Genomic DNA, 25,676 nt, shown 5'->3' on the forward strand with positions numbered 1-25,676 from the left:
AGTCAGAAGAGATAAGAGAACCAGTTTAAACCAGCTGTATTCAGCTTCTCTGAAGGAATAACCCAAACATCATGAAGTTTCTTTCACACAGAGAAGCTTCCAGAAGCTTCCAGAACCCTCTTAAATTAAGTAGAATAGGAAAGATCTCTACACATCAGATCAATACTTTCTGTTCTAAGAAATGCAAACTGACAGGAATTGGGGGCTTGAGGAAGTGGGAGTAGTCCGAGAGGCCTTCTTAGACAGATATTGAATATATTGGCACTTTGCCCAATCCCATGTAGGGCTCTGTCTGCATGGTACATTTGAAGTGGTATCAAATAACTTTAAATAAGCATGGGTTCCCCCCAAAGAATTATGGGAGATGGCGTTTGTTAAGGGTCCTGGGTGTTCTCCCCTCACAGAACGGCAGTCCCCAGAGTTTCTTGGGGAGAGGGATCGACTGTTAAACCACTCTTGAGAATTGTAGCTCTGTGAGGGGAATAGGGGTGTCCTAACAACTTTCAGCACCCTTAGCAAACTATAGTTCCCAGGATTCTCTGAAGGAAACCATGGCTGCTAAAAGTAGTATGATACTGCTTTAAATGTGTGGTGCAGATGGGCCCTAAGACTGTTGAAATGTGAACGAGATGGGGAACTAAGGATGTATCGCTTGGAAACTGAATCTTGATTCGTCTAAGTAATATTAATAATAATATTAATTCTATTATTTGTACCTTGTCCATCTGACTGGGTTGCCCCAGCCACTCTGGGTAAAAAGGTAAAGGGAACCCTGACCATTAGGTCCAGTCGTGACCGACTGGGGTTGCGGCGCTCATCTCGCTTTTACTAACAAAATATTAAAAACACAGTAAAACATCAAACATTAAAAACTTTCCTATACTGGGCTGCCTTCAGATGTCTCCTAAAAGTCATATAGTTCTTTATCTCCTTGACATCTGATGGAAGGGTGTTCCATAGGGTGCGTGCCACTACCGAGAAGGCCCTCTGCCTGGTTCCCTGTAACTTCACTTCTCGCAGTGAGGGAACCGCCAGAAGGCCCTCAGAGGTGGACCTCAGTGTCCGGGCTGAACGATGGGGTTGGAGACACTCCTTCAGGTATATAGGACCAAGGCCATTGAGGACTTTAAAGGTCAGCACCAACACTTTGAATTGTGTTCCAAAACATACTGGGAGCCAGTGTAGATCCTTTAGGACTGGAGTTACAGGGTGGCTGTAGGAAATCATCAGGGCTTACGGTCTCCAAAAAAACCAACAACACTTCCTTTTGTGCTTATACTCAGCAGGCAGTGAACCCAGGGACAGGGAGGTAGAATTATTTAGGGGCCCCCCAAAGCATAGCTGTCTGGAGGGGCAGGGACCCTCCCTCCTGGTCAGGGCCATCTTAAGAATATCTGGCGCCGTGGTGCAAAGATCCCGCCACCGCTGCCCGTTTCCCAGAGTTATCGACCTTTTTAAGGGGGACACCCCAAAGTTGTTGACCTTTTTAAGGAAAGGCTGCTCCCACCCTCACGCTGCTGCCCTGTGCTGCTTGAGCACGGCTGAGCATTGGCTGGGGCTGGGAAGCCGGGCACGGGCAGCAGGCGGGGGTCTCATCCGGGCAGGGACAAGCAAAGCGAGGTGGGCTGTACCTGTCGCCGCAGCAGAGAATCATAGAATCAGAGAGTTGGAAGAGACCACAAGGGCCATCGAGTCCAACCCCCTGCCAAGCAGGAAACACCATCAGAGCACTCCTGACATATGGTTGTCAAGCCTCTGCTTAAAGACCTCCAAAGAAGGAGACTCCACCACACTCCTTGGCAGCCAATTCCACTGTCAAACAGCTCTTACTGTCAGGAAGTTCTTCCTAATGTTTAGGTGGAATCTTCTTTCTTGTAGTTTGGATCCATTGCTCCGTGTCCGCTTCTCTGGAGCAGCAGAAAAACAACCTTTCTCCCTCCTCTATGTGACATCCTTTTATATATTTGAACATGGCTATCATATCACCCCTTAACCTCCTCTTCTCCAGGCTAAACATGCCCAGCTCCCTTAGCCGTTCCTCATAAGGCATCGTTTCCAGGCCTTTGACCATTTTGGTTGCCCTCCTCTGGACACGTTCCAGTTTGTCAGTGTCCTTCTTGAACTGTGGTGCCCAGAACTGGACACAGTACTCCAGGTGAGGTCTGACCAGAGCAGAATACAGTGGCACTATTACTTCCCTTGATCTAGGCTGCTATACTCCTATTGATGCAGCCCAGAATTGCATTGGCTTTTTTAGCTGCCGCGTCACACTGTTGGCTCATGTCAAGTTTGTGGTCAACCAAGACTCCTAGATCCTTTTCACATGTACTGCTCTCAAGCCAGGTGTCACCCATCTTGTATTTGTGCCTCTCATTTTTTTTGCCCAAGTGCAATACTTTACATTTCTCCCTGTTAAAATTCATCTTCTTTGTTTTGTTGTTTTTTTTTATATAAATATTTATTAAGATTTTACAGAACAGAAACAAAAAATTCATCCTTTCAAAACGTATCATTTCCATACATAAAGTCCATATAAAAAATACTACAGCAGAAAAACAAAAATATATAGCAAAAAAGAAGAAAAATAGAGAAAAAGAAAAAATGAAAAACCCTTTTTCTTAAATTTATAAAGTTCCATACCCCTCTGTCTTGACCTCCTCACGTCCCCCTTTTTTGTATTCCTCTTTAATCAAATCCAATTCAGCAAATTCAAAACCTTATTTAAGCCATACTTAGTTTTATATTCTTCTAGTTATTATGTCCCAATTTTCCATTATTTATGATCCATACCTCATCTTATATACTATGACATAATAATATTCTGTTCCCCCTATCCTTTTAAACATTCTTCTTTTAATTCACATTTAACCAAGTCACACCAACCCTGTTACCTTCACTTCCCACATCATATTAACACTCAATGATTTTACAATATTTTTGTAGATAGTCCTTAAACTTTTTCCAGTCCTGTTCAATCAAATCTTCTCCCTGGTCACGGATTCTGCCAGTCATTTCAGCCATCTCCATATAGTCGATTACTTGCGTCTGCCAGTCCTCCACGGTGGGTAGATCTTGTGTCTTCCAATACTTGGCAAGCAGTATTCTTGCTGCTGTTGTTGCATACATAAAAAATGTTCTATCTTTCTTTGACACCCGTTGGCCAACTATGCCCAAAAGAAAGGCCTCTGGTTTCTTAGGAAAGGTACTTTTAAATACCTTCTTGAGTTCATTATATATCATTTCCCAGTAAGCCTTGACCCTTGGGCATGTCCACCAGAGGTGAAAGAATGTTCCCTCAGCTTCTTTACATTTCCAACACTTGTTGTCAGGCAGGTGATAAATTTTTGCAAGCTTGACTGGGGTCATGTACCACCTGTAAATCATTTTCATAATATTCTCCTTTAAGGCAATACATGCCGTAAACTTCATGCCGGTGGTCCACAACTGCTCCCAGTCAGCAAACATAATGTTATGACCTAAATCCTGCGCCCATTTAATCATTGCTGATTTGACCGTTTCATCCTGAGTGTTCCATTTCAACAGCAAGTTATACATCTTTGACAGAATCTTAGTTTTTGGCTCTAACAGTTCTGTTTCCAATTTTGATTTCTCCACCTGGAAGCCAATTTTTTTGTCCAAATTATAGGCCTCTCTTATTTGATAATAATGAAGCCAATCTCGCACTTTGTCTTTTAATTTTTCAAAACTCTGCAGTTTCAATCTGTCACCTTCTTGTTCCAAAATTTCCCAATATTTTGGCCATTTGGCCTCCATATTGAGCTTTTTCTGAGCCTTAGCTTCCATAGGTCACAACCACCTTGGGGTTTTGCTTTCCAACAAATCTTTATATCTTATCCAGACGTTAAACAGAGATTTCCTGACAATATGGTTTTTAAATGCCTTATGAGCTTTAACCTTGTCGTACCACAGATATGCATGCCACCCAAAAACATTGTTGAAACCTTCTAAGTCCAAAATGTCCGTGTTCTCAAGAAGCAGCCAGTCTTTTAACCAGCAGAATGCTGCTGATTCATAATACAATTTAAGGTCTGGCAGGGCAAATCCACCTCTTTCTTTTACATCAGTTAAGATTTTGAACTTTATTCTGGGTTTCTTGCCCTGCCAGACAAATCTAGAAATATCTCTCTGCCACTTCTTGAAACAGTCCATCTTGTCCAAAATTTGCAAAGATTGGAACAAAAATAACATTTTTGGCAATACATTCATCTTTATAGCTGCGATTCGACCCAGCAAGGAAAGCTTCAAGTTAGACCAAAATTCATCTTCTTTGTTTTGGCCCAGTTCTCTAATCTGTCAAGGTCGTTTTGAAGTGTGACCCTGTCCTCTGGGGTGTTAGCCACCCCTCCCAGTTTGGTGTCATCTGCAAATTTGATCAGGATGCCCTTGAGAAGCGCGCTCACTCAGCTGCAGTCTCGCTCTCCTTGCTTGGGGAGGAAGGAGCGGGGAGGAGAGAGCATGACTGGGAGGGGATCGGGCAGGGGAAGGAAACGCGGTTAGTGTGAAGGTGTGCAGAGGTGGTGGGGGCAACGGGAGAAGGCAGGCTCCATGCAAGGCAGTGGAGAAGCAGGAGAAGGAGGGAGGGGCGCTGGGGGCAGCAGTTGCAGCGTGCAGCCTCAAGCGCAGGGATCTTTTGAGGCAGAGTAGATGAGGGGAGCGGGACGTGGGTGGCACTGTGGGTTAAACCACAGAGCCTAGGACTTGCTGATCACAAGGTCGGCGGTTCGAATCCCCGCGACGGGGTGAGCTCCCGTTGCTCGGTCCCTGCTCCTGCCAACCTAGCAGTTCGAAAGCACGTCAAAGTGCAAGTAGATAAATAGGTACCACTCTGGCGGGAAGGTAAACGGCGTTTCCATGTGCTGCTCTGGTTTGCCAGAAGCGGCTTTGTCATGCTGGCCACATGACCCGGAAGCTGTACGCCGGCTCCCTCGGCCAGTAAAGCGAGATGAGCGCCGCAACCCCAGAGTCGGTCACGACTGGACCTAATGGTCAGGGGTCCCTTTACCTTTACCTACACGAGGGGAGCAGTGGTAGAGTCACGTTTATGATGCGCAGAGCTTGGGATGCAAGCACACACCACGCAGCCTCCCCGGACTCTCCACCTGGCGCCCTCCACTGCTTGGCGCCCTGGCTCGCTGCGCCACGACGCCCAATGGTAAAGACGTCCCTGCTCCTGGAAGGCAGCTGTGGTGTGACACCTCTCTCCTGCTGCTGTTTTCTAGCTACCCGAGATCTGGTATTCATATACGACATTGGCAACGGGGACGAGAACCTGACAGTGCACCGGGACATGCCATACAACGACAACGAGTGGCACGAAGTCAGGGTGGAGATCAACGTGAAACTTGCTCGGATGCGGGTTGACCGGATGCCCTGGGTTGTGCGAGCAGCCCCTCCCCAGACCTTCATTCACATGAACCTCACGAAGCCTCTCTATGTGGGTGAGTGAGGATGGGCAAGATGGTGTGAATGAATGAATGAATGAAAGAGGGAGAGAAACCCTATTGGACGAGGTTCTTTCATTGTTGATAACCTCAAACTAGAACCAGGCTCAATACAGCTTACTCATCAGTATGAAAAAGCTCAGCCAGCTCAGTTTTGTAACAGGCAAAATCTCATTTTTTTGTGTGGGTGGGTGGTGAAAATCTAGCTTTATCATCTTTACCATCCTCTTCATTTTATTTGTTAAAAACTTTATTTCCATAGTTAAAAACTTATACAGTGGTACCTCGCAAGACGAATGCCTCGCAAGACGGAAAACTCGCAAGACGAAAGGGTTTTTTGTTTTTTGAGCTGCTTCGCAAGACGATTTTCCCTATGGGCTTGCTTCGCAAGACGGAAACGTCTTGCAAGTTTGTTTCCTTTTTCTTAACACCGTTAATACAGTTGCGACTTGACTTCGAGGAGCAACTCATAGCACGCGGTGTGGTAGCCTTTTTTGAGGTTTTTAAAGACTTTGGTGATTTTTGAAGCTTTTCCAAAACTTTTCCGACACCGGAAAAAATCGCAAGACGACAAAACTCGCGGAACGAATTAATTTCGTCTTGCGAGACACCACTGTAGGTTCATTTTTTAAAAAATATTTTTTATTTGATTTTACATGTAAAAAGCTATCACATTACCAAATGCATCACCATATATAGAGATTTCTCTGAATCTCGAAACTTCCCTCCGTGGGTCCAGTGGTCAACATTTACAACTGCATATTATTCCATAATCTACATTTCGTATCCATAGTGTTTGTTACAAGTGTGATTAAAATCCTGCTAATGTTTCCATCTGCTTACAGTGGTTTCCTAAATAAATTACAATTCCCCCCCCATTCTGTTTAAAAGTTTTTGTCCAGCTTCAAAGGCAACGGACTTTACAAAAACCCCTTGTTGTTTTCCACTGGGACCGGAACACTTAAAACGAGCTTGCCGAGATCCAGCAAGGCAGCTGCTAACGTTTTCGTTTCCTGTCCCCCTTGCTTAGGCGCTGCCGAATACTACCTGCGCCCCTTCTTGGGCTGCTTGCGGGGCCTGCGCATGAACGGGGTCGCCCTCAACCTCGAGGGGAAGGCCAACGAGACGGAAGGGGTGCTTGTGAACTGCACCGGGCATTGCCGGAACCCTTTGGTGCCTTGCCGGAACTACGGCACCTGCCTAGAGGCCTACAGCCACTACACCTGCAACTGCTCGGTCTCTGCCTTTGAAGGACCTTTCTGCAACCTGGGTGAGAGCCACAAACAAGGTCTGGAGGGTTGGGATGACGTGGCGAGGCGAGGAGGGGGCAGGACGGAGAAGGCAGGGCTGATTTCCCCCCACCTTCGCCGCATCAAGCAGTTGGTCCCTTACCTTTCCCGCCCCGACCTGGCCACAGTGATCCATGCGACGGTCATCTCCAGGCTTGACTACTGTAATTCGCTCTACGTGGGGCTGCCCTTGAAGCTGTCCCAGAAACTCCAGCGGGTGCAGAATGCTGCAGTGAGGCTCCTCACGGGGTCTCTGCCATGGGAGCATATTCACCCAGTGCTTTTCAAACTGCACTGGCTCCCGGTGGAGTACAGGGCCAGATTTAAGGTGCTGCTTTTGACCTTTAAAGCCCTTCACGGCCTAGGACCCTCGTACCTACGGGACCGCCTCTCCCGGTATGCCCCACGGAGAGCCTCAAGGTCCATAAATAGCAACACCCTAGAGGTCCAAGCCCTAAGGAAGTTAAATTAGCCTCAACCAGAGCCAGGGCCTTTTCAACACTGGCTCCAGCCTGGTGGAGCGCTCTGTCTCATGAGACCAGGGCCCTCCAGGATCTGCTTTCTTTCCGCAGGGCCTGTAAGACAGAGTTGTTCCGCCTGGCCTTTGGCTTGGAGCCAATTTGATTCCCTCCCTCTCTTTCTTTTTCCTTTCTCCTCCTGTGATGAGGCTGCATTTTAATGTTTCAATGTTTTGATGTTGTATTTTAATCTTGTTTTTAAGTTGTATTCATTCAGCCTGTTTTTATTATTGCTTGTTAGCCGCCCTGAGCCCAGCCTTGGCTGGGGAGGGCGGGGTATAAATAAAATTTATTATTATTATTATTATTTATTATTTTCCTTAGGCCTTTGACTCTCTGCCTAACCGTTGCCGTGTTCCCCCATCTATCCCCTTTTGCAGACATCGGCGCCTACTTCGAGCAAGGCACCTGGGTGCGCTACGACATCATGACGATGCCGTTGCACGTGGTCCGGGAGTTCTCCAACATTCTCCACCAGCCGATTCAGCCGCTGCCCGGCTACAACCTGACCAGGGAGGATGTGTGGCTCAGTTTCCGCACCACTTCGGCCCCCGCCGTCCTGATCTACGTCAGCACCTTTGTGCACGATTACATGACCATTTTGATCCGCGAGGACGGTGAGCACCACAGGCGCTAGCCCCGGGGCCCTCCGAATCTGGCCTCTTTCTTGTTGACAACGCATCTTGCCATGGCATCCGGATAGTTCATAGAATTGTAGAGTTGGAAGGGATTTCTACCAGGGGTAATCAACTCCAGCCCCCCTGCAATGCCTAAATCTTAACTACAGCATCCACAGCAGATGGCCTAATAATAATAATAATAATAATAATAATATATTTATACCCCGCCCATCTGGCTGGGTTTCCCCTGCCATCAGAATACAGTGGTACCTCGGGTTGAGTACTTAATTTGTTCCGGAGGTCCGTTCTTAACCTGAAACTGTTCTTAACCTGAAGCATCACTTTAGCAAATGGGGTCTCCTGCTGCCGCCGCGCCGCCAATGCACGATTTCTGTTTTCATCCTGAAGCAAAGTTCTTAACCCGAGGTACTATTTCTGGGTTAGCGGAGTCTGTAACCTGAAGCGTATGTAACCTGAAGCATATGTAACCCAAGGTACCACTGTATTAAAAATGCGATAAAACATCAAACATTAAAAGCTTCCCTAAACAGGGCTGCCTTCAGATGTCTTCTAAAAGTCAGATAGTTGTTTATTTCCTTGACATCTGATGGGAGGGTGTTCCACAGGGCGGGTGCCACTACCAAGAAGGCCCTCTGCCTGGTTCCCTGTAGCTTCACTTCTCACAGAAGGCCCTTGGCGCTGGATCTCGGTGTCTGGGGTGAACGATGAAGGTGGGGATGCTCCTTCAGGTCTAGTGGGCCGAGGCCATTTAGGGCTTTAAAGTTCAGCACCAACACTTTGAATTGTGCTTGGAAACGTACCGGGAGCCAATGTAGATCTTTCAGGCCTCAACACTGAAATATTCAGATGTTTGTTTGGTTGTTCTGGCCACGCTTGCCATCGCACTTGTTTGGCAAGCCTTTGAGAGCTCCTGTTTCAAAGTAACACCATCTACTCCTTGCCGTCCCCTTCTACCTGTTGCCATTTCCCTTGCAGGCATCCTGCAGCTGCACTACCAACTGGGCGCCCTCCCTGCCATCTACCCCCTGAGCACGCGCTCTGTGGCCGACGGACAGCCACACAGTATCAACGTCACGCGCGTCAATCGGACGTTGTACACACAGGTAAGGGGGGCTCCTCTTGCTGCACGAGTGGGGAGGGGCCTGCAGAAAGATGTCTTGCAGGCAGAAGGGACCTGGAGCCTCCCTGATGTTGCTTGACTCCCAGCTCCCATCAGCCTCAGTTGAGTGATGGATGCCGCAGTTCAGCAATGCCTAGAGGACTACACATGGTCTTCACCTCTGGCCCTGTAGCTCTCTCACTGTCTGGAGGGAGGGACACACACCCTCTCGGGAGACAGCCCAGCAGCTTTCCGCTCTGCGGAGTGTGGGCCCATTGGTGTCATGTGGACAAATGGTTAAACTATGCAGTGCTCGGCTTCATGTCTCCAGGCACACATTCCCAGCGCCTGGAGGTTCTGAGATAAGGTGCCAGGTGCGCTGGGTTGCCATAGCAACACTAGCAAGGCCAAGCGTATGTCTTGCTGAGTCACTTACCCTTCCATGAGTCCAAGAATGCCTAGGTGTAGAAACAGGTATAACAGGCATTGTTTTTATGATGTATGTGTCCTGATGCCCATGCCATATTGTCCTGTCCTGTCTGCAAACTGCCCTGTTTCCATGGTAGTGTCTGACTGCATGTGAGGAAGAGGCTCTGTGTTTTACACAGCAGCGTTACGTAGCAGGGAGATAGTGTTACCGGATCTCTCTGCACATATGTATCTTTACTTCAGAGACTAGAAGAACTCTGTCTAGTAGATAGCTGGGGCTCCACGTACTCTGCTGATATATCAAACTGGTTGTTGAGGTGTGGGGAACACAACCTTCCACAAGTAGCCCACAGGGCCTGGGACAGCGCTGGGAATGGCTGAGTTCTCCACTGTAAAATAATAATAATAATAATAATAATAATAATAATAATAATAATAATGATGATGATGATGTTAGTATTATTTATAGCCCACCCAACTGGCTGGGTTTCCCCAGCCACTCTGGGCGGCTCCCAACAGAATATTAAAAACATGATAAAAAATCAAACATTAAAAGCTTCCCTAAACAGGGCTGCCTTCAGTTGTCTTCTAAAAGTCAGATGGTTGTTTATTTCCTTGACATCTGCTGGAAGGGCGTTCCACAGGGCAGGGGCCACTACTGAGAAGGCCCTCTGCCTGGTTCCCTGTAGCGTTGCTTCTTGGAATGAGGCAACCGCCAGAAGGCCCTCAGCGTTGGACCTCACTGTCTGGGCAGAACGATGGGGGTGGAGACGCTCCTCCAGGTATACTGGACTGAGGCCATTTAGGGCTTTCAAGGTCAGCACCAACACTTTGAATTGTGGTTGGAAACGTACTGGGAGCCAATGTAGGTCTTTCAGGACTGGTGTTATGTGGTCCCGGCGGCCGCTCCCAGTCACCAGTCTGGCTGCCGCATTCTGGATTAGTTGTAGTTTCCAGGTCATCAGTCCACTGTTCTCTGTGAGGGTATCCGGATCAGCCTTATAGTATGTCTTCTCTCTTCTTCCTTTCTTTAGTTGGATTATTACCCAGTCCAGGTCTACCAGCTCTCCCTTTTTGTGGATGGCAGACTCGACTCGCCCAAGGCGCTCTACCTTGGTCGTTTCATGGGTGAGTGAGAGTCGTGGGTCCTGCCCATTCTTGACATTGATTGCCCCATGCCCAGCCTCTTGGATGTACCAGTCAGCCTTCTGCTGCCCTCGTTCCTTCCAGTTACTTTGGATTCCCAACCCGTGGCTAGTGGCCAACATCTGGAAAGCTCCAGATTGACCAGGGAGAGAGGGGGATGTCTGCTCCACATAACCTCACCCTGACATCAAACTCTGCTTTGCTTTTAGGCTCGCAAACATAGTTCTCTCCTCCTTCCACTTCCACATTTCTGGATTCTGCCCTGTCACTCAAAACAGCCTCTGTTGTCCCCTTTCTCCCGTGTTCCTGGAGACCCCCATTCCTTCTAATCGCCAGCTTGGGAGTGCCTCTCAGTTCCAAAGCAAAATGTGGCTACCCCAAAATGAGGCGATGGTCTCTGCATCCTCAGGGGCCTCTCTTCGGTATATGGAAGTTTGTCGTTATATACCGTATTTTTCGCTCTATAGGACGCACTGGACAATAGGATGCACCAGACCGTAGGAGGGGGAGAATGGGGGGGGAGATTCTCCCCCTCTTTGCTCAGCGCCCCTTCAGCAAAGCGGCAGGAGAAATGGAGCCCCTTCCATTTCTCCTCCTGCTTCGCTGAAGGGGCGCTGCGCAGAGAGGGGAAACTGCGCAGCACTTCTCCAGCGAAGTGAAGCCTAGAGAGCAAGAGGGATCGGTGTGCACGGACCCCTCTCGCTCTCCAGGCTTCAGGCAGCCATCCGCGAGCCTTCGGAGCACGGCGGGAACTCCTGCTGCACTCTGGAGGCTTGCAGATAGCTGCCTGAAGCCCCCGGAGCGTAGCGGGAGTTCCTTGCGCTCCGGGGGCTTCAGGCGGCTTCAGCGAAAGCAACGCGAAGCCTCCGGAGCACGGGGGAGCTCTCCCTCTGTATTTCGGAGGCTTCGTGTTGCTATCGCTGAAGCCAAGGAGCCTGCATTCGCTCCATAGGACGCACACACATTTCCCCTTCATTTTTGGAGGGGGAAAAGTGCGTCCTATAGAGCGAAAAATACGGTATATGCCCAGTAGGGAACTGTGAGCTTCGATACTTAATAGAATTTGGTGGCAGCTGAGTCTGTAAGAGGAGGAGAAGGGTCTGACGCAGAGGCCGGCACCCTGGGGCCTCCTCTAAGGCAAATGGGGAAGTCGTTTCTTCAAAGAGCCACCATCACCCGAGCTCCTCTGCTCTTCCGCTGCCCTCCTGCCCCACTTTTTCACGTCTTCTCCTTCCACCCCACTTTCTGCAAGCTCCCCCCCCTTCCCTTTCCTTTCCGCCTTGTTACATCCGTAAACGCAGGCCTCTCTGTAGGAACATTCTGTAACGGGGCTGAAAATGATTTTGCAGGTTCTGGGCTGAATAAATTATGCAGATCATATGAATTTTGCATGCGCGTCCTTAATTTGCATAGCATGCCCTTCTGTCGCTAGGCGGGGAAAGGAACAAAGAGCCCCTCTCCCCCAGGAGTGCTGCTTCACTTCCTGACAGACATTGACTCCTAATCCTGTCCTTACAGATCTCAAGGCTTTTTCAAAAACTGATATGGCTGATCGTTGTCAGTGTTTTTGATTTGGGGTAGTTTTTATTTTATCTCATTGAACAACCTGTTTTATTACATACATTTAAACCCATTGACACACACACACTCACACATACGCACACTTATTTTTTTCCCCTTTTCTAAATTACATTTCAAAGTATTCATTTCAACAACCATAAATCAATGACTTCCCTCCTTCTCTTTTGGTAGTTCATTTTGCATACTATAAAGGTAAAGGGACCCCTGACCATTAGGTCCAGTTGCGGACGACACTGGGGTTGCGGCGCTCATCTCGCTTTATTGGCCGAGGGAGCCGGCGTACAGCTTCCGGGTCATGTGGCCAGCATGACTAAGCTGCTTCTGGCGAACCAGAGCAGCGCACGGAAATGCCATTTACCTTCCCGCCGGAGCGGTACCTATTTATCTACTTGCACTTTGATGTGCTTTTGAACTGCTAGGTTGGCAGGAGCAGGGACCGAGCAACGGGAGCTCACCCTGTTGCAGGGATTCGAACCGCCGACCTTCTGATCAGCAAGTCCTAGGCTCTGGTTTAACCCACAGTGCCACCCACGTTCCTTTTGCATACAATACATCCCCGCATATTTTACATGAACTAAATCATTCAGTAATCCGTTTTTACATCCCTCAAAACTTATTTACACTGTTGAATTTATCTTAACGCTACCAGCGTTTTTAAATGAACACAATTTTCACCCATATATTCAGTGAACATTTTCCAGTCGTCTTTAAACGTGCATTCTTCTTGTTCTCTTATATTCTATATGTTAAGTCTGCAAGCTGCATACAGTATATTCCATCAATTTAAGTTGCCGTTCTTCTTTGGTTGGGGCGTCGCTCATTTTCCACTTTGGGGCTAACAAAACACAGGCCGTGGTAGTGGCATACATAAATAGTCTTTTTTGACACCTGGGTATTTCACTCTGAATTATCCCCAACAAAAAGGTCTCTGGTGGGTTTTTTTTGGGGGGGGGAGGAAATGTACTTTTAAACATTTTTTTCAATTCATTATATATCATTTCCCTGATTTGGGGTAGTTTTGAGGGGAGTTAAGGTTTGAGAGGGAGCTGAGGAAGAAGCTGGCGTCTGTTTAACCCTGTCCTGTTCCTCTTGTCTTCCATGGTTCACAGAGACGGGCCTGATTCACCCGGACATCCAAAGGTACAACACACCGGGCTTCACAGGTTGTCTCTCAGGAGTGAAATTCAACAGCATTGTGCCTCTGAAAACCATCTTCCGGGCCAGTGGCAAAAATCCCGTCCGCCCCTACAGCATCAAAGGGCGGCTGGTGGAGTCCAGCTGTGCCTCTATGCCCAACTCTTACGTCGAAACGCCACCGGAACTTGACCCCTGGTACATAGACCCAGGTAAGGTAGCATTTATGGGGGAGGAAGGTGAGATGTTGGACCTGCCCACTCATCCCAGAAGCGTTGGGGGCAAGGCTGTGCTTACCTGGGGGTGAGGGTGCCTCTTAATAAATTTAATAATAATAAAAAATGTTATTTACACCCCGCCGTACCCAGCCAGAGCTGGGCTCAGGGCGGCTAACACCAATAAAATCACAGTAAAAACATAATGGGGGACGACGACGACGGACAACCAATTTAAAATACAGATTAAAATGCAGCCTCATTTTAAAAGTAGACCATAAGGGGAGGGAAACATAAGGGTCAGACTGAGTCCAAACCAAAGGCCAGGCGGAACAGCTCTGTCTTGCAGGCCCTGCGGAAAGATCTCAAGTCCCACAGGACCCCCCTAGTCTCTTCTGACAGAGCGTTCCACCAAGTTGGAGCCAGTACTGAAAAGGCCCTGGCCTTAGTTGAGACCAATCTAACCACCTTGTGACCTGGGACCTCCAAAGTGTTGTTATTTAGGGCCTCCGGGGGGCATACCAGGCGAGGCGTTCCCGTAGGTACGAGGGTCCTAGGCCACATAGGGCTTTAAAGGTCAAAGCCAGCACCTTAAACCTGATCCTGTACTCCACCGGGAGCCAGTGCAGTTGGTAAAGCATTGGATGAATGTAATCCTGCGGCAGGACCCCGTAAGGAGCCTCGCTGCGGCATTCTGCACCCGCTGGAGCAGCCCTAGCCTTCCTTCATGTGTCCCAGGTGATGTTTGGGCCAGAACCCTTGGACTAATCTACACTAGTGAGTTAAAATATTATACAGTGGTGGCTTGGTTCTCGAACGGCTTAGCTGACAAACAAATCGGCTCCCGAACGCCACAAGCCCGGAAGTAAGTGTTCCGGTTTGCGAACGTTTTTCGGAAGCCAAACGTCTGACGCGGCTTCTGCTTGAGGGCAGGAAGCTCCTGCAGCCAATCGGAAGCCGCGCCTTGGTTTTCGAACCGTTTCAGGAGTCAAACGGAATGGATTAAGTTCGAGAACCAAGATACCACTGCGAATGCGTTATAAACATGTGACACCAGAGGGCGCGGTCATCAATGTAAAATTGCATTGCTGTTGTTTTATTTTGAGCGTTTTTACAATCACGATTTAAATCACTAGTCAATAAGACTTGATTTAAATCATCATTTTTTAACAGAAAGACTCATTATTGCTGGTATCATCTTAATATTTACAACCAGAGGAAGATTTCATTTTTGGAATAATAAATTTTCAGAGTAGTTTTTACAGTTATATCAAAAATTACTGATTTGGTTATACTATTAGAAATACATAGACAGATAATTATGAAATTATTGTGAGGTTTAATAAGTTAACTGTTTATATTTGGGCAACTTTTCTGCTGTCCTTTATTGGAAGGAGAAAATAATTTCCTTAATAACAATTTAAAATATTTATTTAACTAAAACAATAACATTATAGCATATGCATCCATGTTTGTTAACTGATGTGGTTAAACATTTTTTTAAAAAACCTAGACTCGCGTTTTAGCACACATGAAAAACTTAAAACAAATCCTTATTTCCTGATGAATAGCCTTTGGACTATAATGTAACTTAAAAAGAAAAAATCTTTAGGAAGATTTTTCCTCCAAAAGCATTTTATTTTAAAAATCTGATTTAAATAAAAAAAATCTGATTTAAATAAAAAAAGCAATTTAATTTTTTTAAAAAATCCGATTTTTTAAAAAATCATTGATTTTTATTCATCCTGGTCCTCTGTGTCCTTCTAGTTGACTTCCTGTACATCCACGACGACGGCTGGATCGCGATCATCATTGGAGGTGAGTGTGAGACCAAGAGGGTTTGGCCCAAGAGCTGCACCATGGGAGCTTGGCCCATGGGAGCTTTGAGAGCTCAGATTTAGATGCGGACTGTGGCCTACCATGCTGCAGCCACACCTAAGAACGGAGGAAGCCACAGGATGCCACGTCTGACCACGGTCCACCTAAGGGCTCAGCACTGTCCCTGTCGGTTAGCAGTAGCTCCCCAGGGTTTCAGATGTGGAGGGGGGAATTCCCAGCCTTAACCTTTAAAGCCCTAAACTGCCTCAGTCCAGTATATTTGAAGGAGCGTCTCCACCCCATCGTTCTACCCGGACACTGAGGTCCAGTGCCGAGGGCCTTCTGGCGGTTCCCTCACTGCGAGAAGCCAAGTTACAGGGAACCAGGCAGAGGGCCTTCTCGGTAGTGGCGCCCGCCCTGTGGAACGCCCTCCCACTAGATGTCAAAGAGAACAACAACTACAAGACTTTTAGAAGACATCTGAAGGTAGCCCTGTTTAGGGAAGCTTTTAATGTTTGAGGCACTAGGTAAAGGTAAAGGGACCCCTGATCATTAGGTCTAGTCATGGCCGACTCTGGGGTTGCGGCGCTCATCTCGCTCTATAGGCCGAGGGAGCCGGCGTACAGCTTCCGGGTCATGTGGACAGCATGACTAAGCCACTTCTGGTGAACCAGAGCAGCTCACGGAAATGCAGTCTATCTTCCCGCCAGAGCGGTACCTATTTATCTACTTGCACTTTGACGTGCTTTCCAACTGCTAGGTGGGCAGGAGGTGGGACCGAGCAACGGGAGCTCACCCCGTCGTGGGGATTTGAACTGCCGACCTTCTGATCGGCAGGCCCTAGGCTCTGTGGTTTAACCCACAGTGCCACCCACGTCCCAGTTTGATGCATTACTGTATTTAAATATTGTGTTGGAAGCTGCCCAGAGTGGCTGGGGAAACGCAGCCAGTTAGGTGGGCTATAAATAATACTAACAATAATATTTTTTAAAAATTATTATTATTATTATTATTATTACAGTGGTGCCTCGCAAGACGAAATTAATCCGTTCCGCGAGTCTCTTCGTCTTGCGGTTTTTTCGTCTTGCGAAGCACGGCTATTAGCGGCTTAGCGGCTTTAAGAAAAAGGAAACAAACTCGCAAGAACTCGCAAGACGTTTCGTCTTGCGAAGCAAGCCCATAGGGAAATTCGTCTTGCAGAACGACTCAAAAAATGGAAAACCCTTTCGTCTAGCGAGTTTTTCGTCTTGCGAGGCATTCGTCTTGCTGGGCACCACTGTATTATTATTATTATTATTATTATTATTATTATTATTATTATTAATTATTATTTTGATGATGGTGATGTTACAATGGAGAACTCAGCTATTCCCAGTGCTGTGACAGCGCTATTATTATTATTATTATTATTATTATTATTATTATTATTATAACTGGAGAAGCTGGGAGTTGAACCTGTCACCTGCAGGCAATCTAGAGTCTACCAAGGAGCTATGGCCCTGCCCACATGTAGCCTTGCTTCTGGGTTATTCTCGTCCTCCCCCTTCACTCTCGCCTTTCTCCCTCAGTGATCTTTTTCCTGCTCCTGCTGCTGGCGGCCGCTCTCCTCTTGATGTACCTGCACCATCACCGCTACAAGGGCTCGTACCACACCAACGAGCCCAAAGCTATCCAGGACTACAACAGTAGTAGCAGCAGTGGTGGCGGCGGCGGTGGCGGCAGCAGCAGTGGCGGCGGCGGAGCTCCTCCCGTCCCGCCGGCGAAGCCTGCCGCCTCACGGAAGGATCAAAACTTGCCACAAATCCTGGAGGAGTCCAAAACCGAATAGCCGACCGGAGCCAGGAGCGCCGATTCCTCCCTCCGATGGTGCTGCCTGCAGCCTCTTGGCAAGACCAAACCCGAACTGCCAACTGTGCCACTTTCTGGGAAGCCAACCTTCTCCCCCCCCCCCCCGACAGCCCCACTGCGAGACGACGGCCCTCCTGGCGCCTCTGCCTTGTTTCACCTGCACATCCCGTGGAGTGTTGCTGCATCTTCCGGTTGGATCCAATAACCGATGGGCAGGTGTCAATCAAAGGTCCCCAGCCCGAGTTTTTTTCCCCTTTAATAGCCTGATTCTCCCCAGTCCCGTTTCTCATCTCTTGATCAGGTTGGTGCCTAAGAAGATGCCCAAATGGTACCTGAGGGTGCTTGTTCCCTGACCCTCAGAGCTATTAAGTCTCTCTGCACTCCTGTGTCTGGACCGCGCAGAGTCTCCTCTGGAGTAAAATTGGGGTGGCAGAGGTGACGCATGACAGGCTGTGGCAAGCAGCCCTGCCCAGACTTCCTCCAAGCCAAACTCCACAGATCTTTGCCGTTTGAAGAGAGACACTGGACGTTCAATATTGCACTTTCTTCTTTTTATTTTGTTTTTACGGAACAAGGGAAAATGCAACGCAATATCCATTCTGGCCTTTTCACGCGTGACTCACTAGCACATAGTCTTCCTTGCTTAATTGCTTAGCGTTTAATAAAAAAAAGCCATTAGTCGAGCCATGCAATATAGCATATTTTAGATCTCGGCACGTTATATTGTGCCCTGAGAGAAATCCAATGTGCAATGTAGGTACCTGCCTGCCAGTATATATATAAAAATATATATAAATATAAATATATTTCTGTGTGCAGCTGCAGCGCATGGAAGGTTCACTCGCACTTTGCTACCACTTTGCTGCTTTCGTAAATCAGGGTTTTGAGAATTTTAAGATTCTTTCTACCTTCCCTTCTTCCCTTTTAGTTGTGGGTTATTAGACAGACTAGTTTTTTTATTCTATCGGTTTGTATAAAAAACACAAAAGCAGAAGTCTGATGTTCTGTTTTTTCAAGTGAAGTGATGTCGTCTGTGTGGTCTGTAGTTTGCTACTTCGGGGAAGGAGGTTTTGCTCTTGGGCAACTCTTCCGACCCTCTTCCTCCCCTACCTTTTGAAAAGCTAAGTTCACTCGTGAAATGTTAAGAAGATAAAAACTGTGTAGCAGAAGCAAAATGGATTTATTTTATCCAAAAGCTCGGGGCTATTCCTGGGCGGTTTATTTTTTCTAAGGAGCTGTTTGTCTGGACAAAACGTGAAGGTTACCTAAATAAATAAATGTAAAGAAAGTTAAGTCAGGGCGATGACGACGTGAGCCTGTGTCATTTTGTGGGGAGGAGATTGTGCGAAGGCTGTTGTTCAAAAGTATCTAAATTATGAATTGAGTTTTAACAGGCAGCCCTCCAGCGGTTCTCAACCTGTGGCTCACCAGATGTTGTTGGACTACAACTCCCATCATCCCTGAGCTCTGGCCTTGCTAGCTAGGCGTGATGGGAGTTGTAGTTCAATAACATCTGGGGGGCCCACAGCTTGAGAAAGGCTGCAGGTTTAGGCCAAGCAACCACCAGCATTGTAACTACAGTGGTACCTCGGGTTCAGTATTTAATTCATTCTGGAGGTCCGTTCTTAACCTGAAACTGTTCTTAACCTGAAGCACCACTTTAGCTAATGGGGCCTCCCACTGCTGCTGCACCGCCGGAGCATGATTTCTGTTCTCATCCTGAAGCAAAGTTCTTAATCCGAGGTACTATTTCTGGGTTAGTGGGGTCCGTAACCTGAAGTGCATGTAACCTGAAGTGTATGTAACCTGAGGTACCACTGTAGAGCCATGCGGTGCAATCAATGAGGGTGTGTTAAAGGTAAAGGGACCCCTGACCATTAGGTCCAGTCACAGATGACTCTAGGGTTGCGGCGCTCATCTCACTGTATTGGCCAAGGGAGCTGGCATACAGCTTCCGGGTCATGTGGCCAGCATGACTAAGCCGCTTCATGACTTCTGGCAGTTTACCTTCCCGCTGGAGGAGTACCTATTTATCTACTTGCACTTTGACATGCTTTTGAACTGCTAGGTTGGCAGGAGCAGGGACCGAGCAATGGGAGCTCACCCTGTCACAGGGATTTGAACCGCCGACCTTCTGATCAGCAAGTCCTAGGCTCTGTGGTTTAACCCACAGTGCCACCCGGTGTGTTAGGATGGTTCAAAATCCCCACTGCAGCAATGTTCCTGCTCTATACTCACGTTCCTTTTGCACATAGAGAATTGATGTGCTGGGGTGAGAACGGCAGCAGCAAAACCGGCTAGAGCTGCCCCAGCTATGCAAGGCAATTGGATCTCACAACACATAAAAGCTGAAAACCCAAACAGGCATTGTTTGTCACAAAGGCCAGCACAAAATGTGTGGCTCCTATGGTGAACAGGGTGAAGAGACCTTGGCTCCTGCAGCTAACACTAGAATGATGGGCAACCCTTGCCCCGAACTCTGCATTAAGGCAACAGCGTTCTTAAGCCTACCAGAATGTCACAAAATAGCATGCAAGCTCTCAGTTTCCCCAGAACTCTTCATCAAGTTATAGTTAAAAAAACCCCAGCAACCCATAAGCAACGGAGGGTGTCTATATTTCAATTTCTCTCCCCACCCCCCCCGTCTTCAAAGTCTGTTCTTCCCTTTTCTGCTGCAACTTGTACCTGTTTTTATTTTTAAAAAAGGTCCTCATGAAAATTCATCAAGTGTTGAAGAGAGGATGGAATCACCCGTTGTTGTAAATGTGTTTCCTCTTCCCAGGCGGCCTAGATGCATCCTGAATTGTGCAAAATGTCTGCTACTTCTCCCCAATGGTCAAAACTCCCATTGTTCTAGGCGTGTTTTGCGACAGGGAAGTTTGTTAACGTGAGCAGTTTCTGAGCTCTGGGTGCAGTACTGAGCCCAAGATTTCAGATGAAAACTGCAGAGTGGAAGGAAAGGAGGACGTTTTCCTGCCTCCCCACTTCCAGCTACTCTCTGAAGACTGGAAAAGAGAACCTCTTAAGAATATTAGGGGGGTGGTCAGGGGAAGGACTAGACCACGTGAAAAATGAAGATGATATTTTAGCTGCAGTTCATTCATTCTCAGCTTTGTATTCTTGTTATAAAGAAAAGGCTCACCTAGACATTCTGTTGTTGTGCCCAGAACCTAGGTTGAAGGTGCCATTTAGCTCCTAGCTTTCATATCTTTGTTTCTAATGGTGCTACTCCGCCATGCCACCTCAAGACTCTTACCAAATGCCCACACCTTCCACTTTTCTCTTTCCCTCCTGCTTTCTCTCTCATTGGATTTCTTCTTACCATTTAGTGTTGTTGCTGTTGAGTCGTTTAGTCATGTCCGACTCTTTGTGACCCCCTGGACTAGAGCACGCCAGGCACTCCTGTCTTCCACTGCCTCCTGCAGTTTGGTCAAACTCATGCTGGTAGCTTCAAGAACACTGTCCAACCATCCCATCCTCTGTCGCTCCTTTCTCCTTGTGCCCTCCATCTTCTCCAACATCAGGGTCTTTTCCAGGGAGTCTTCTTTTCTCATGAGGTGGCCAAAGTATTGGAGCCTCAGCTTCAGGATCTGTCCTTCCAGTGAGCACTCAGGGCTGATTTCCTTCAGAATGGAGAGGTTTGATCTTCTTGCAGTCCATGGGACTCTCAAGAGTCTCCTCCAGCACCAGAATTCAAAAGCACCAATTCTTCGGCGATCAGCCTTCTTTATGGTCCAGCTCTCACTTCCATACATCACTACTGGGGAAACCATAGCTTTAATTATACGGACCTTTGTCGGCAAGGTGATGTCCCTGCTTTTTAAGATGCTGTCTAGGTTTGTCATTGCTTTTCATTGCCATCTAGCCTAGGGAAATCAAAAGCTTGCACACCAGTTCATGACATTTCAGTCAGCTTAATAAAGGCACCGTCTTAATATGGACTCCCCACCCCCTCTTATGGGCCTTTATTTGTAGGGTGACTGAGATGAAACATTCCTTTGGGTACCTCTGACATCGTGAGGCAAGCGTTCTCAGAGACACAAACCACACGCACAATACAAAACAAAGTAGAAAGCACATCATCACTCCCTACTTTTTTTTGTCTTTTCCCCTCTGCTGTGGGACTCTATATACCAGTGTTTCCCATACTTGGGTCTCCAGCTGACTACAATTCCCATCATCCCTAGCTAGCAAGATGGCCGGGGTGGTGGGAAGCGTAGTCTAAAAAACTGCTGAGACCCAAGTTTGGGGAACGCTGCCCTACGCAAATGTCACGGGGATGAACCCCGGGGCCCTTCCAACTCAACAACTCTATGCGTGTGTATCTCAACTTGTTTATGCATTACTCAGTTACAGTGCTGTCATCTCGAAACATGCATGTACTGTCCTGGCCCTCGGTCTCCTGAGGGTGTGGGAAGTGCCGGGGTGGTGGTGGTAGTGGTTAGACCAGATCTCTCTATTTGGGCCCCAAACACCCCTGCTCTTCGCTCTCCTCAAGTGTTTTTGCCTGCCCTTGGCCTGTGCTAATACTGCCTGCTTGCTTGGATGGGTAAGAGGTAAGTATCCGAACGACTGCTCTATCAACTTTTGCCCGCAGCTGAACAAAGGCCCCGACCCCCCCCCCCGGGTCAGACAAACGGTTACTGTCCCCAGGCAAGCTGGAAAAGAGACAGACTTAACTCAGCAGTCACTACAACTTTATTAAGACAAAACTCTTACAAGCCATAATATATAAAGTGCACATAAGTTGCCAGCAGCAAAGCAGAGAGACATAAGCAGCCAGAGGAGTTGGGAGGAAGAGGCCAAGACAAGAGTGGCTTTGAGAGATACTGCTCTGCCCCGCCACCATTTCTCCAACACAAGAGCAGTTCCATTAAACTTCCTTTTTGTGTGTGTTGTGTTGTGTTGTGGGGGGTGGGGTGGAAGTAAGCATACAAGTTCACAATCCTGCATGCTAAACCTGCTCTCGTTACCACGCTATAAATGTTCTGGGAGGGGACTGGAGGCCTCTGCCCCGGCCAACCTCTGCGCCGTGCCTCAAAAGTGTCAAGCGATGCAGGCTTGCATTATAAGAGGGAACAGAATGCACTATGGATGTGAGGTCCAAACACCCAAACAGCTGCACAAACAATGCCTTTTTATGGGTTAAGTTACTTTTGCAACGGAGATGAGCAGAGGAAGCGCCTATTACTATAGGCCCAGCCAGCCCCTAGCAAAGTATTAAAACTTGCATCACCTTAAAACCAGTGGCAGGTTCAGCACTGGATAGCTCCTTTCAGAAGGAAGCAGCTCACTTTGGCACTTCAAGCCATTGGTCAAATCAGAGAGTTGCAGACCTTCCCACTGCAGTCTGCCCCAGGAACCATATTCTCCTTAATCTAAAGTTGGGTGCAGAGGTAGCTGAGGGGAAAAAGTGCATTTGCATCTATTTTATTTAGCTACAGCCCCATAGCTAATCTCACACTCCAATTCCACCTTCCCTGCTACCAAAAATGACTTGCTGCTATGCCGATAGCAATCCGAACGCTAGCCTCCTTCATGGCTTTAGGCAGCATTTAACACAGTGTTACCCAAACCTGGCCCTCCAGCTGTTTTGGGACTACAATTCCCATCATCCCTGACCGCTGGTCCTGATAGCTAGGGATGATGGGAGTTGTAGTCCAAAAACAGCTGGAGACCCAAGCTTGGGAAACCCTGATTTAATGCATCGAAGAGTGGAAGTTCTTTTATTAACTTCGGCATCCAGCATGCACGCACGTAATCTCGGAAGCAGGCTGCTGCCGCAGAAAGCTCCCATCACAATTAGTCAGTTTCTTCGCATTTTTACAGATAAGGGCTGCTGTGGAGGGTCCTGTATGAGCAACAGCCAGGGAGAGGAGGAGGACTGCAAGCTGGCAGCTACTGGATCTCCTTTTCTCACAACAGAATCAATATCCGTGTTGGGAAGCAGAGTAAAATGGTTTGAGCGACTATGTGTGTGATAGATGTCCTTGTTTCCCCGCCACCATGAGTATTCAGGTGCTGGGGAAAGATGAGCAACAGGGAAAGGGGCGCAGTCACTGCTGCTTAGTTCTTTCTGTTATTAATTTCCGAGAAAGATTTGAGAAGTCTAGGCTGTCCAGCAATCGCAGCCCCCCTGCCTGGAAAGCCCTGATCCCAGATGACAGAGGGAAGGTTATAGCTATATGGGAGAAAACGCACTCTACGCATGTTTAGACACTATCCATGGTATTATTCTACATGTCAAATGTAGGCCAAGGGACAGGCAGGGAAAGGGATTTGGCCAATGAACCCTTTCAAAGAGTGTTCTACTTGGAATAGATGCGGGAGCTTCTACAATTAGGCAGCTATCTTGATCTGAAATGGCTGAAAATCCTTCAGACTAGGCCAAAATGTTGCTCTCTGCCGGTAGTAAGAAACCGCTCCCTGATGACGCAGGAGATAATTCTGTAGAATTCAAAAGCTCTGCATACTACTAATACGAAACCCAGCCCCATAGTGTAAAACTTCTTTTGCCACCTCTAAATGGACAAGACCGTCACACGCAGCAGCTGCTATGCCAAACTTTGAGAAGAACGTCTTGTCTTCTGCTGGTGCCTGCAAATAACCTCAACAGCAGGAAAAGCTGGCTATTATTACTGCCGGAGCTGATGAGGACCCAGCCCTTACAGTAATTCATGCCATCGACTCAGCTTCCCACCCTCTGTAGCTCACGGAGAGCCCAGCTCTCCACGGCCGACCCATGGTGGAGCAAATTATTCTAAAGTGCATGCTAACTTGTTTGTTTTGTACATCAATAGGCAGGGGGGAATCCTGATTTCTGAGGGAGAGGAATTTGGTGAGGAACAGACTACACATCCCATCATCCCTGGCCACACTGGCAGGGGCAGATGGGAGTTGTAGTCCCGATACCATCCCTGAAACAGCATTTCGTAAGGTTTCATTCTAGCTGGGACACGTACCCCCAAACATCCCTTGCATGAAACCTCCTGCAGCTTCAAAGGTGCTGATTCATTCATTCATTCATTTATTTAAAAGCTTAAAGGGGTAGAGTCTGACCAAAAACGTGAACTCAGCAAAGGAGGAGGAGTGTTGCCAGCGCTGCAGGGCCCGAGATTCTGCTGGAGGGCTTAGAAGAGGACAGATGATGGATAAGCAACTTCCTTGCTTCAGAGGCGACGGGAGAATTGCTCACGAGACTCTGGGGGAATTAAGGCTTGTAGCCACAGAGTCATTTCTTAAAAACAGTGGGTCTTGGGCAGCGCAGCTGCAGCACCATTCTGCGCAGTCGCTTTGTCGCTACCAGCAGGGACTCTTGGTTCAGCCTCGCAGGACTGAAAACAACCGGGGCTTCCTCTGGACTCTGAGAACGCTTTGTACTTCCCGTCTCCCAATATCTAACACATACTGACGGGATGGAAGAGACCCGATTATGGCTAGGGAGGAGAAGCCCCATTACGCCCTAATGCAACCAACAGAAGGGGTCAAATCACCACCATGGGAGACCCAAACCAGAGCTGGTGGCGCCTCCCATGCCCTGACGCCTCCTACAACCCTCTGCCCCATCTGACCGACCCACTTTAGCTGCCCCAAACACTCCTCCTCACCTTTCTGCCCATATCTCTATGTGCCCATGCTCCTTGCTTCTATCTACAGCTCCTTAGCCTATACGAATTCCTTGCTCCCATGACCTCCTGTGCTTAGCACTTCACGGCTCATCCTTCCCTGCAGCTGGGGTTCTCGCTTGTGTTGCTCTTGCCTGCAGAGAAGGGAGGAGGCAGCCAGAGGAAAATAATACTTCCTTCAGCTCAAACCAGGCTTCCCCGCAAAAGACCAACAGAGTCCACAAAGCCCAGCGTCCCAACCCCAGGCTCATTCTTCACGGGGCAGGGCTCAAAACGCCTTTTCAGCACCTCTGAATTTTCCTCCGGCGGCAATTGAGAAGGGCTCCCCAGCTCAGGCCTTGGAAGTCAGAATCTCACTTCTGTAGGAAGTTTGTGGGCCTCTCCTGCTCCTCCTTTCCTTCTCTGAAGAGGGACCTGGATGGAATGAAGCGCTCACGACACACACAGCAACAAGGGAAGCAGCATGGATAGGGTGCGGCGATGCTTGCTGGGAGCACGGCTAGATTATTTCGCCTTCTCTTTCTATGCCAACATATTTGAGCGCGTCTGCCTGGCTGTACCTGGGGAGAAGAGAAAGCAACGTGGACTTTCCTCCGCAACTTCTCAGCACCTCCCAGAGCTAAAAAGCTTGCGCGCCTTCCCTCTCACACGCACTCTCACCTGTAATCGAAAAAGAGTTCTTCACCGGCCTGGATGGCTCTCTTGGCAAAAATCCCAATGCGGTGGTCTCCGTTCACCATCACCACTGAGTCAGAGCAAGAGAGGGAGTGTGTCAGTTGCTCGGCCACATCAATGTATGACAATCGCTCCTCCCCCTCCCCCCCCCAGCTCCTCAGGGTCCCGGCCGCCCACCAACCATCCACGTACGTGG

The 25,676-nt window shown here is 48.1% G+C and overlaps 2 protein-coding genes across 4 annotated transcripts in view; one reads left to right on the plus strand and one right to left on the minus strand.

Annotated features, from left to right (window-relative positions):
* Positions 1-18,473, plus strand: part of CNTNAP1 (contactin associated protein 1) — a 46,527-nt gene extending 28,054 nt beyond the window's left edge. The window contains exons 17-24 of the mRNA XM_053361916.1: positions 5,241-5,459; positions 6,493-6,732; positions 7,650-7,886; positions 8,886-9,013; positions 10,473-10,566; positions 13,275-13,511; positions 15,282-15,332; positions 16,901-18,473. Coding sequence (XP_053217891.1) covers positions 5,241-5,459; positions 6,493-6,732; positions 7,650-7,886; positions 8,886-9,013; positions 10,473-10,566; positions 13,275-13,511; positions 15,282-15,332; positions 16,901-17,160 — 1,466 coding nt within the window. The 3' untranslated portion in view covers positions 17,161-18,473. The remainder of the gene's footprint in view (positions 1-5,240; positions 5,460-6,492; positions 6,733-7,649; positions 7,887-8,885; positions 9,014-10,472; positions 10,567-13,274; positions 13,512-15,281; positions 15,333-16,900) is intronic.
* Positions 18,474-21,860: 3,387 nt separating this feature from the next.
* EZH1 (enhancer of zeste 1 polycomb repressive complex 2 subunit) overlaps positions 21,861-25,676 on the minus strand; it is a 258,699-nt gene continuing 254,883 nt past the window's right edge. For 2 of the 3 annotated variants that reach the window (XM_053361928.1, XM_053361924.1), the window contains 2 exons: positions 25,466-25,550; positions 21,861-25,365 (listed from right to left, as the gene is read on the minus strand). In XM_053361928.1, coding sequence (XP_053217903.1) covers positions 25,305-25,365; positions 25,466-25,550 — 146 coding nt within the window. In that variant the 3' untranslated portion in view covers positions 21,861-25,304. The remainder of the gene's footprint in view (positions 25,366-25,465; positions 25,551-25,676) is intronic. The other variant, XR_008327290.1, reaches the window with a different exon arrangement.

The sequence above is a fragment of the Podarcis raffonei genome, chromosome 13 (genome assembly GCF_027172205.1).
Source record: "Podarcis raffonei isolate rPodRaf1 chromosome 13, rPodRaf1.pri, whole genome shotgun sequence".
In the NCBI taxonomy this organism is placed as follows: Eukaryota; Metazoa; Chordata; class Lepidosauria; order Squamata; family Lacertidae; genus Podarcis; species Podarcis raffonei.